The sequence below is a fragment of the Zootoca vivipara genome, chromosome 4, assembly GCF_965207765.1.
Source record: "Zootoca vivipara chromosome 4, rZooViv2.hap1.1, whole genome shotgun sequence".
NCBI lineage: Eukaryota > Metazoa > Chordata > Lepidosauria > Squamata > Lacertidae > Zootoca > Zootoca vivipara.
The window spans coordinates 25,871,666-25,883,837 of record NC_142587.1 but is presented as its reverse complement, the minus strand read 5'-3'; the positions used below and the strand labels follow the sequence as shown (position 1 = coordinate 25,883,837).

The 12,172-nt window shown below is 40.5% G+C and overlaps 1 protein-coding gene across 1 annotated transcript; it reads left to right on the top strand.

Annotated features, from left to right (window-relative positions):
- The first annotated feature begins 3,308 nt into the window (after positions 1 to 3,308).
- ATP4B (ATPase H+/K+ transporting subunit beta) lies at positions 3,309 to 10,076 on the top strand. Its single transcript, XM_035114881.3, has 7 exons — positions 3,309 to 3,420; positions 5,087 to 5,215; positions 7,484 to 7,597; positions 7,948 to 8,147; positions 8,808 to 8,864; positions 9,651 to 9,740; positions 9,823 to 10,076. The coding sequence occupies exons 1-7, from the start codon at positions 3,309 to 3,311 to the stop codon at positions 9,982 to 9,984; spliced, it is 864 nt and encodes a 287-aa protein (XP_034970772.1). The 3' UTR covers positions 9,985 to 10,076.
- Positions 10,077 to 12,172: the final 2,096 nt, after the last annotated feature.

The following is a 12,172-nucleotide window of genomic DNA, read 5'->3' as shown; positions in this document are numbered from 1 at the left end:
TGTAGCAGGAGCAAAGATTAGATTAGTATATTTAGCGCTTTCTTTTTTCTTTTTAACCTTCTCTCATCTCCTAGAATCCCTGTGTTAACCTTCAAAAGGGAGGTTTGGCTGTCCTTCATCTCACTAGTGAGCCCAAGGACAATAAAGCAACCTGAAAAGTAAACAGTATGTTCAAATAATATTTAAACATACTGTTGTGTGCGAAACACCTCCTGAGAGCCATGGGTCTTTGTGTGCGCACACACAAGATATTTCCCTCTTAGGCAAGAAGCAGAACTGAAACTCTCATGGAAGGACAACAAACAGTTCAAATGAGGATTGATGTTGGGAATGCAACAATGAATGAGGAAGTCCATCAGTTTAGAATAAGGGTGTTTATACTGAAGAATACCAGGGGCAGAGTCTAACAAGAGGCAGAATAAATATATTCCAGGGTCCTGCAATTACTTTGACTATACAGTGGAACCAACACCAGGGCAAATACTTGCCAGAGATAGAAAGAACCCCAGAGGCCTTTTCTATTGACACACTACTACAGAGATGTAGCCCATGCTACATCTCTACACTACAGTGAAAGATGTGCAGGTAGTATGCAGCCCAAATACTTCTACGGAGCATGAGATGGAAGTGTGTTTGAGAGGCCCCTAAAGCCTAGAATTGATAGAAGCAGAAGTAGAAGAACTTAGATGCACCACACCTTATCCAGGGATTGTCAAGTTTTGACAGCAAAAATATCATTAAATTCAAAAATGAATTATCTTAATTTCTCAAATCAAACTGAAGTGCGCTTCTGGATGGAGGGCTCCTAGTGCTACTGATTAAATTGACCTTCCACCATAAGGTAAAAGCAGAATTCCCATTCACAGGGATATAGTGTGGGCATCTTGCTATGTCTTATCCACCTGGTGGGCAGAATATAGTCTAGTGGCCAATGTTGTCCCTTCCCCTTCCATGACTCTTCATAGTTCCCTTCATTTTGAAACAGGTGCTTTTCACAACCATTTTAACATTGTGTGTGTGTGTGTGTGTGTGTGTGTGTGTGTGTAACATCCATTTTGAGTCAGTGGTCATTCATGCCTTAAAAAAAAAAGTTAAGTCATGCTATTCCACCATAGTGGAACACAACCCTACAAATTATTTTTGAAAGGGAATGCAGCTGTACATCCAATATATTTTGGGGTTCTCATCCACCTTTGACAATGAGGTCTCTTGGTGGGTTCCAACTATGTAGAAATACAATATTAAAAGCAGTTAAAACAGATTGCAGCCACCAGAACAAGGTTGGTCACAGAGAGGCCTAACATTAAGGCTGCATCTGTTTGCCCCTGTGCTTCAAGGTTATTTCATCTCTCTGGCTTGGAGAATACTGGCCAGTTATTAACAGGCTGCTGGAAGTCTGCTGCTGCCCTGGATGTTCTGGTAGAAAGAGAAGTCCAATGTCAAATGCTTAAGTAAACACTGGTGAAGGGCACAAGCTGCTACCCCAAAATAAACAGTTTGGTTACTGTGATTTACTTGTAGGTAGTTTCCTTGCCAGGGACCCAGGTAGTTTCCTTGGGACCCAGGTGGCTGGCGCTGTGGGTTAAACCAGTGTCTAGGGCTTGCTGATCAGAAGGTCGGCGGTTCGAATCCCTGCGACGGGGTGAGCTCCTGTTGCTCGGTCCCAGCTCCTGCCCACCTAGCAGTTCGAAAGCACATCAAAGTGCAAGTAGATAAATAGGGACCGCTCCGGCGGGAAGGTAAACGGCGTTTCCGTGCGCTGCTCTGGTTCGCCAGAAGCAGCTTTGTCATGCTGGCCACATGACCCGGAAGCTGTCTGCAGACAAACACTGGCTCCCTTGGCCTATAGAGCGAGATGAGAGCCACAACCCGAGAGTCGGACACGACTGGACCTGATGGTCAGGGGCCCATTTACCTTTACCTAGTTTCCTTGCAATAAAGAGATTGTGGTATATTGTTTCTTATTGTTAACTACAGTGTTAACTACAAGATTCGGTTACAAAATGCACAGTGCAAAATGCACACATTCTGCAAAAGTTTGGGTGGTATCAAGATTAACAGGGTTAACGTACATGGCCTACCGTGTTTCTCATATTATAAGACATGTCTTATATTTATTTTTTCCTCAAAAAAACACACTATGGCTTATTTTCAAGGGATGCCTTATTTTTTTCCTCCTCCTCCTGCCGCGGCCGGCATTGCTGCTGCGCCTATCACTATGTCTTATTTACGGGGTATGGCTTATATTCCTTGAATGCTTAAAAATCCTGCTATGGCTTATTTTATGGGTATGTCTTAAAATATGAGAAACAGGGTAGTTGCAGTATAACTCCCTTGGACAATCTGTTGAAGTGGAACTGGGCTTTCTTATGAACTCACACATGCATTTCATTGAGACCTGATATCTTGACCCATTACAGCACAGAATTAAATCCTTATTGCTTGTACAGCAGATATTTTTTTTGCTGGTCTCTCACTCGATTGTGGCATTTGGGTTGGACCCTGAGAAAGACCCACAAAAGCAACACCTGTGAAATCCTTAAAAGAAGTTGTCCGAACTGCCTTCTTCCTCCAAAAGACGCTTCTCCTGGGGGTTAGGGGACCCTGGGCTGTAATGTCTCTGAAGATCAGACTGGTGTAACTTCTGTGAATGGAGCTTCCAACTCACACTCTGCCCTATTTGGAGATCTGCCTTCATCCTCAGCTCACCTCATTCAACTGGGTTTCCCAATTCTTAGGGGAGCTTTTAAGTGTGTTGGGTGCCTGGGAAGGCTGAGAATGCGTTTCCACTAGTTTCTTTCTGCACTTTTCTCAGGATCCAACCCACTGGGAGGCAGAAAAAAGCCTATCTGCTTCTAAGAGGCTGCAAATGAAACTGAATAATCATTGTAATGCCTGTCCAGCCTAGTAGTACCTGCACAAAACTGTTGACCGAGGAAGGAGGAGGAGCTCAAGCTTGTGGGTTATCAAGGGCAGTGAAATTTTATCCGCTCCGATAACGTCTATCGTGTTGAATGTACCACAAGTTCTGTGCAAAATACGCAACACCAAGGAGGGAGAGAAAAAGGACATTTGATAATTTCGTTTTCCACGCCCAACTGAACGTTTTGCTTATCAACAGTTGTTTTAACAGAACGATAGTTACTGTGGGTGAATATATGCCGTTATCAGCTTCTGATGATGATGGATATTAATCTGCGTAACCTTCAGGCTAAAAAGGGTATAAAACCAAAATGGTTACCTGATCAACTCTTTGGGCACCGGCTGAACAGCTTGTTTTCTGAAGGAGCTCCTGGTTTTCGGGGAAGATGGCAACTTTAAATGAAAAGAAGACATGCAGCCAAAGAATGGAGAACTTCCGGCGTTTCTTATGGAATCCGGAAACAGGGCAGTTAATGGGAAGAACCTTGATTAACTGGGGTATGTGGCCAAACACACAAAAGAGAATGACGTTCAGGCATTTTCGTGCTGTCGGGATTTGGTCATTTGCATTATTTCTGTATGATTAAAACGTCTTAAGTTGACAAGATGCTTTCTATATAACCATGTTACTTGGTATGAGCCTGGAGAATCCACAAACTACTTTTTTTAAAAAAAACTGATTTGCAAATTTGTTGACTTTAGCATAAAACACTCATTTCCCTTTTATTTAAAATAGCTTACAGGGAAGCAGTTGGCTCTGCAACAGACTAACGAAACCCAGAATTCCTACTAGACGAGCACAGAAATGCCAGTTTGTGGCAGAAACAATAGAAGGAACATGACTTGTGATTTTATTCTTTTTGATCTGGATCCAAAGAACCACATAACTCTAGTTCTGTGAATCCAAGGGAGTTTTCCCACAGCAGCCTCGAGTGCTAGATGCAAACCTCTTTAAGAAACTGAGGGGTTGTTTCTAAAGCGGTTTGTAATATGGCACAGGGGTTTGCTGTTCCAACGGAAAGCTGCTAAAAGATTGTGTTCAAAAGTGCACACAATAGGATAGATGCACCTAAATCAGCTCACTGGATCTGGCGTCTTCAGAAGGGTGTCATTGTTTTTTTTTTTATAAAAAAAGTCTCTGAAGTACAGCTAATGGAAAATTTTATTTCAAACATCTTTATTCCTTTCTTCAATCTTAAGCCACAGCATCTTACAAATGCCATTAAGACATTCAATTTATTGGTTATTATTCTGTGACTAATTTATGCTACTTGTATTTCATTAGATTTAATAGGGGGGGCTTATCCACACTTGCCTTTCTCCTCCATTCTTCCCAGGCATGACTTGTGCTCAGTGTCCAATTGCCTTTTCTTTCTTTTCTCCAGAGCTTTGCCCATGAAAACCCCCTCTTTAAAGCTCAATTGGACCAAACTGCAATTCATGGAAAACTCGAATGGATGTTTGCTCCAATTGAGCACTAAAAAGCAGATTTTCACAGGGAAAGCCCCGGGGCAAAAAAACCCCATTGGACAGAGAGCTTTTAAGTGCAGACCTAGACCTGGAAAGAGCACCGCTAAAGTATGGATAAGCCTGGTGCACGTGTGTGCACACGCACACACACATAATTTATACTCCAGCTCAACATGCATTTTTACTTTGTGATGTCAAAATGCAAATTTGCACTGAAGACCTCCACAACATCCTTACACGGTAGTTGAAGCAATTAACTTTAGTTGTGCGGTATATGTTGTAATTCTTATTATGAGAAACTTAGAAAGTTCTCAACTCGTAATTTTAGTGCTGGGATATTTATTTCAGTGCATCCAACCCTATGAAAGCCAAATGGTATTGAATTTCCAGCTTCCATGATGATCTTCAAAGCAGCAACTGTAGTCAGCTTCCCCAAATCACCTTGTTGAGTGTAGCATTCTCCTGAATCACACAGTGCTACAAAAATCTGTGCTCCTTTTCTAGCACTAGAATGCTTAACTAGGAGATTAGGAAGCTCCTGTGCTGAAATGTCTTAAAACTATTATAAATATTTCATCTATTGACATGTACTTAGTTGCTGCTATGATTAGTTACTGAACCAGAACAGATTGCCTCATAAGAGTAATGAATATCATGCTTTTAAAAAGTTTAACTTAATTTTTTTTCTTAATAGTTTGGATCAGTCTTTATTATGTTGCATTCTACGTGGTAATTACTGGGCTGTTTGCACTTGCTATATATTCTTTAATGAAGACACTCAATCCGTATACACCGGACTACCAAGATCGATTAAAATCACCAGGTACTTAACACATTCCTGCCCATTTTGTTACAAGTTGTGCTACACACACACACACACACACACACACACACACACTGCATAAATCAACTTAGACGCAAAAAATGTTGGTTTGAGTTCTAATGAATGAAGTATAGTTTTAGGAGCATGGATGGGGAATCTGTGGTAATCTAGTTGTTGCTGAACTTTAACTCCCTTTAGCGCTAGCTAGGATGGTTAATGGCTAACACCACTTGGAAGGCCACAGCTTCATTTGTTTTAGAGGTAAAACTGATGAAATGATATCGTCGTACCTTGGATCCCGAACGCCCTGGAACTCCGAAATTTTGGCTCCCGAATGCCACAAACCCGGAAGTGATTGTTCTGGTTTGTGAATGTTCTTTTGGAACATGAACGCCTGGCAGGGCTTCTGATTGGCTGCAGGAGCTTCCTGCAGCCAATCAGAAGCCGTGATTTGGTTTTCAAACATTTTGGAAGACAAACAGACTTCCAGAACATATTCTGTTCAACTTCCAAGGTACGACTGTACTGTATTTACTAAAATTTAATGCGCCATCAAATCTAACGTGCACCCTAATTTTCGTGACGTACTTTTGCCAAAAGAGGTGTGCATTACATTTCAGTAAATATGGTAACTTACAGAAGCTTATTTTCTTGACAATATACCATGACACAGAAGCCACAGAATTGAAGCTTATATCTGAGTTTTCCTTCCTTTAATCCCAAGTTATATTTTGTTTAAGCAGCAAGTAAGGGCCTAAATACCAGTTAAATCAGGGGTGTCAAACTCAAATTCATCGGGGGCCGCATCAGCAGTTTGGTCACCCTCAAAGGGCCGGTTGTATCTGTAGGACTATGTGTCCACTCTTTATTATCATAAATTATTGTCACTGCATTCAATTATTACTGTTTTTTGTAATAATGTAAGCAATAACTAGCTCTGAAAGCAGAAACATAGTCAGAATAATGGCAAGTAGATATTCAAATGTACAATTATTGTACAATTTATTGAAAAATGATTTTTGGTAACTGCACTGGGTGGTGGAGGCTCGCTAGGGTTTCATGCAGGACCTTTGCAGAGCTACTAGTACCTGGAGATGCTGGGGTCCTTCTGCATGCAGGACAAATGTTCTGCCAGTGAGCCACCACCCTTCACCAAAGGGACTGGCTGAGGTTGACTCACTGGAGCTGCTCTCCTGGTTCCAGGGTTTAAGGGCCAGAAGTATAAAGCAGCATCCTATGTTTCTGAGGAGAGGGAGAGGGAGAGGGAGAGGGAGAGGAGGGGAGGGAGGAAGGAAGGAAGGAAGGAAGGAAGGAAGGAAGGAAGAAGGGAGTGGGAGGGAGAGAGGAAGGAAGGAAGGAAGGAAGGAAAGAGGGGAGAGAAAGAAGAGTAGGAAATAAGGAAGAGAATAAAGAAGGAAAGAAAAAGAAAGAGGGAGAGAAGACAGAAAGGGAGAAAGAAGGAAGGAAGTAGAGGGAAAGAAAGAATAAGAATGAGGGAGAGGAAGAAAGTTGGGAAGGACGGAAGGAAGAAAGGAAGGAAGAAAGGGAGAAAGAAAGAAAAGAGGGAGCAGGAGGGAGAGAGGAAGAAAAGAGGTGAGAGAAAGAAGAGTAGGAAAGAAGGAATAAAGAAGGAAAGAAAAAGAAAGAGGGAGAGAAGACAGAGATAAAGAAGGAAGGAAGGAGAGGGAAAGAAAAAATAAGAATGAGAGAGAGGAAGAAAGAAAGGGAAGGGGGGGGTCGCCGCCTTGATTCAGCGCCAGAAAAGAGCGCGAAGGGACCCAGGGGCAAAAAGCATTTCTCCGGCCCCAGCTGTTTGTCGGCGCTTTGTTGGCGCGGCGCTTCAGCAGCAAGGTCCCACTGCTGGGTCCCGATGGCTGGGGCGCTCGGCGGGCCACATGACGAGGTCTGGCGGGCCGGATTTGGCCCCCGGGCCTTGTGTTTGACACCCGTGAGTTAAATGAATCATGTGGTTTGCCATTGAATGTAACTTTAACCATCCCCAGTGGGGGGGAGGGACCCTTTGAAATGACAAAAGAACTCTTTGCTAAAATTCGGTTCTCAAACCAAGAAATGTTAGGAATAGGCTCACTACAGGACTAATGTAACGGAGGTGAAACGTTTCTGATTTCTAGTAACCCGATTGTTGGAAATGGAGACTTTCAATTTATACTTACTACTTCAATTATTAAAACTAAACTAAGATAAACTGCCTGTAATGGGATCTTTCTCTATTCCTCACTTGTATATTAAACCGCACTTTCAATGAAGGCGTGACATTACGACCAGATGTGTATGGAGAAAAAGGACTGGAAATTTATTACAATATTTCTGACCCGGACTCCTGGGAACGTTATGTTAAAACTCTTCACAGCTTTCTTTCAGGTAAAGTATGTGGGAAAATATCACAATAAAGGTGGCGTGAAGTACAGTAGGAGGACATCACTTTGAAATGGTGTGGCATGGGGTCACCTTGAGTTTGGGTTTGAATGCAGAAAGGTAACTCTTGCATGTATTTCTGGACGAACTGGGAAACATTTCCCAAGTTTACCTAAACAATATCAAGAGGCAGCAGGATTGTACAACCATTAGAGGCAACGTTATTTTTAAGAAGAAAGCACAATAATTCTCTTACAAAAAACAATGACAAGAGGCTAACCTGGAATGGAAGGTGTTCCAAAAGAAAGCAACAGAAATTGAATTTCCCTCTACTTTTGTCTATCAATAATATACAGCTTACAACGAAACTGCACAGCATGCCAATACGAAATGTACTGGGGAAGGATACTATTTTCAAACGTCTTTTGACGCACCACACCACACAAAATATTCCTGCAAATTTACACAAGATATGCTTCAAAACTGTTCTGGTCTGGTGGATTCTACTTTTGGTTTTCCAGAAGGACGCCCTTGCTTAATAATAAAAATGAACAGAGTAAGTACTTAAACAGTTATTTGAAATGATTATTTATTATATCAAACATTATTGAGTTCAAACCTGGAAACAAAGGGAGGCAACTTATAAGCAACCTGAAGCCTTATTTGATCTGTAGTATTCTGAGGGACTAAAGGGCACAAAACTGACAAGGTCTTCTTATTTTAACAGCAGAATCTCATCCAACAAGGGATATAAAGAAACACAAATGTAGCTTTGTTGACCCATAAGGGAAAGGAAGTCTTAAAATTGACAGTTGGGAAATACCAACCAAAATGTCATGAAATACTGGGAAGTTGTCGTGTACTTAAGAACTCTTATTCACAAAAGTTGTTCAGCTGGTCCTAATAAAAAGTATTGCCCACCCAAGAAGAAGACTCCCAATATCCTAGGAAAGGAAAACAAGATTGGGAATAAGGTGGAAAGTATAAGAAAGCGGGATAGTTATAACTGGTGTAGCACAGGGACTTAAACCAACAGCTCAGACAAGCACCCCAGTGCAAGTGGGACCTTCCCTACCCAATGGATGTGCTTTTTCCATCCCTGCACCTGAACTTTCCACATAGTAAGATATATTTACACAGGTCCATGAAAAATAAATTTAAAAATTCAAAGCTATTATTGTCTCGGTGGCTAACGTGAAAAATTATTACCTGATAGATTATAAATTTTCTCCCTGGCAATGGCACTGCACCAAGAGTGAACTGCACAACTCTGGTAAGTATATATTGCCCAATGTTCTTGTATTAAAATGATTTCCATTTAGCTAATATACAGTAAAAAAATGTATGCACGTCTATCCAGAAGTCTTACTAGAGCTCAATGGCTCAAGCTTGCAAAGGGCCGCAGCCTTGGGGCTCCAACTTCATGTTATACAAAGGAGCACGTTACCAAAATGCCGGTGGTTCTTTTTCTGCTACCCAGAGCCATTTCAGGATGGAGGCAATTTGGAGCAGAGTGCGTCACTGTTACCCTATCATCACCTGAGCCACGAGGTCAAAAACCTCACGAGGTTTCAAAAACATATTTACTTTACAAACACATAGCTAGAGCTTCCATTATGTCCCTCAATGAAACATTTGGAAGCTATTCAATACTTGCCTATGTCTGAGAAGCAGCCGAAGAACTGAAGCTAAACATTTTGATATTATGCCTGGATAGGTCAATTGGTTAGAGCGTGGTGTTGATGATACCAAAGTTGCAGGTTCAAGGCACATATGGGACAGCTGCATATTCCTACACTGCAGGTGGTTGGGGCTAGAGATGACCCTCAGGGTCCCTTCCAATTCTACGATTCTATGTTGTAATCTAATAATGGTAGAGGGAATTCCTACTTTCACCTCAGACTGAATCTTATTTTCAAGTAGTGCTCTTAACCTCACAACATGCAAACTACACTAGTGAAGTATGGCTACATAACATGCCTAAAGCAACTTTTAATCATATATATATATGTAGAGAGAGAGTGTGTGTCCTAACACTTGCCTTGCCTATGATCAACAGGATGATGCCAGTCCGCTGGAGGTAGATTATTATCCTACAAATGGTACTTTTAGCCTTCACTACTTCCCATATTATGGATTGAAAGCACAGGTATGTTTTTTGACCATGTTCACATTGACTTTCACAGGACTTTTTAAATGGAACGATCTAACGTTGTACAATTTCATTTTAGCCTAGCTACAGCAATCCATTGGTGGCGGTGAAGCTTCTCAACATGCCCAGAAACAAAGAAGTTGTTGTCGTATGTAGAGTTATTGGTACTGGAATTACTTCAGATAATCCTCACGACCCGTATGAAGGAAAAGTGGAATTCAAAGTCAGGATACAAAACTGAGCAACGAGAGTGCCGAGCTCATTTAGGATAACTCCTCGTTGTTTGGAACCTTCATCCAGGACAGCAGAAATGGATTAAGTCACACTGTTGGTTGTCACATGTATTATTGTTTTACGACAATAGAAAAATGAACAACCCAGAATTCCAGAAATGGATTACTCAACTCAATTCCTCACTCGAAATACATGAACTAGTTGCATATTACATGACCCAGATGCTGGCAAGTCTACACCAACGCTTATGCGTAACTGTTTATTATACACCTGTAATTTGAAAAACGAATAAAACCCATGAATGCTAATCCACACCTCTCCCCTTTTTCTTACTCAAAGGCTTTTTATAAAACTTCATTTTTATTTTGTATTTGTTGAATTGATATAGACAAAAAAATTAATAATTGCTTAAACAGTCATTAACACGCTGTATAATATTTTAGTATCATGGAACTTGTATTTGTAATTTATGCTTTCCATTTGAATGTCTGCAGTTTAATACAAAACTTCTATTGTGTACTGACAGAGGGAAACTACGTAAAAACTTTTGGAAGACGCACAGCCATCCCAAAATACGTCACCACTGTAACATTCAACTGTACAAAACTTTCTTTCAATGTCTGTTGCATACCAGCGCTTTATCGCAGATGCTAATGTGATTTCCACTCCCTGAAAATGCCAAGCTGGACACTAAATTTACTAAACACAATGTAAGAAATGTTACCTAACGAAAACATGTCGGTGCCATTTCAATAGATATGTTTAAAACTACCTAATGTTTAAAACTACCTAATGTAAATGTGTGTGATGCAAAAACATTAAACAGTAATAAAACTATTATTTGTGGCACTGTTCATGCAATACGCTTTGGTACAGGCTGAAAGCTACTTTGGACACACAATGTGGGGTTTTTGAGTTTAAAATTTGAAAACAGAGGAAAGTTCCACTGCAAATTGCATCAGAACGTAACACCAGTGCTATTTTTCTAGAAAAAGAGGTGCCAGAACTCACCAGGAGCACCTCCCAGGTTCTCTTAAAATGGCAATGGTGCCTTACTTGAGAGGTGCTGGAACTGAGTTCTGGCTGGAAAAAAAGCTGCTGTTGGAACATGAATCTAAGGCCACCAGTGGCTTGAAGAACTAGTGGTATGGGCTCTTTGGATCTTATAATAGTTTATATTTTAGTTTTATTTTGGAGGTGGCCAGAATCCTATTAGGAGTTGAAGTGCAATGCTCCTTAATGTATTTTAAAGTTGCATCTGGTGCAGTGCTTTTGAGCACAAAAAAGTGAATCGGAACATGAAGCTATCTTTTGTACTAAGGAAATCCTCTACAAACTCGCAACAGTAAAAATTCTAGTTTTATGATTTTATTTTAAAACAAATGCTAAATTGCACACTGTGAGCCAGAATGTTCACAGTGAAAGTCTCTCTTAATAATGATTACTGGCCTTAAGCAAGGTCACAACTTACAAACTCTAATAGTGATGTGGGTCTACGCTGTCTGGCTGTCTTTGCCTGTACATGCTTGGGCAAGCATGCTAGCCTATTACATCTGCAACAACAGGCATAATGGTGAGCTACGTTACCAGGGTGATGTTTGCGATCACCAATTTTTGTAATTTTAAGCATTGTATGCCACTGATTATTTTGATTAGTGTTTTATTGCATCGACATTTTTGCTCTTTTAAATTGTGCTTTTTAAAAAAGATGCCTCAAACTGCAAAGGTGTTTAAAATAAACAAAAGGAATTAATGAAAAATATCCCCATGTGCAGATGGAAAGCATATTCGTGCAAGCATTGGAAGGCTGGCTTTATTAGTGACTCTAGTTGCTGCAATCCCACCTCCCCAAAAACTCCAGGGGTTAAAAGACTCACGAGTAGTAGCAGGCGAGAAAGAGAAAAAAGTAAAAATCTATTCCTACAGAAGTGCACTGAACTCCTCATAAAAGAGGAAAAAGAAGAAGATATAGTAATAAAAAAAACCTGTGAAAAAATAAGGGTAGAAGTAACAAGGTATAATGATACGGGTTGGAAGTATTATATGTTTAAATTTGGATAAAACAATCTGAAAATGACTTGGTTTCTTTTGGTTTTGTTTAATTTTTATTTATTCTTATGTGTATGAGTTGAAATGTATGGGTTTTTTTTTCTTTTTTAAACACATGTTCTTGTACATCAGTGTACTTTTAAATA

What these genes read in the sequence shown, in the direction of transcription:
- ATP4B (XM_035114881.3), top strand. Translation starts at nt 3,309, where the DNA reads ATGGCAACTTTAAATGAAAAGAAGACATGCAGCCAAAGAATGGAGAAC. An exon ending in AGATCGATTAAAATCACCAG is followed by an intron (nt 5,216 to 7,483) that starts GTACTTAACACA and finishes CTTTCAATGAAG; the next exon opens with GCGTGACATTACGACCAGAT. An exon ending in TAATAATAAAAATGAACAGA is followed by an intron (nt 8,148 to 8,807) that starts GTAAGTACTTAA and finishes ATTACCTGATAG; the next exon opens with ATTATAAATTTTCTCCCTGG.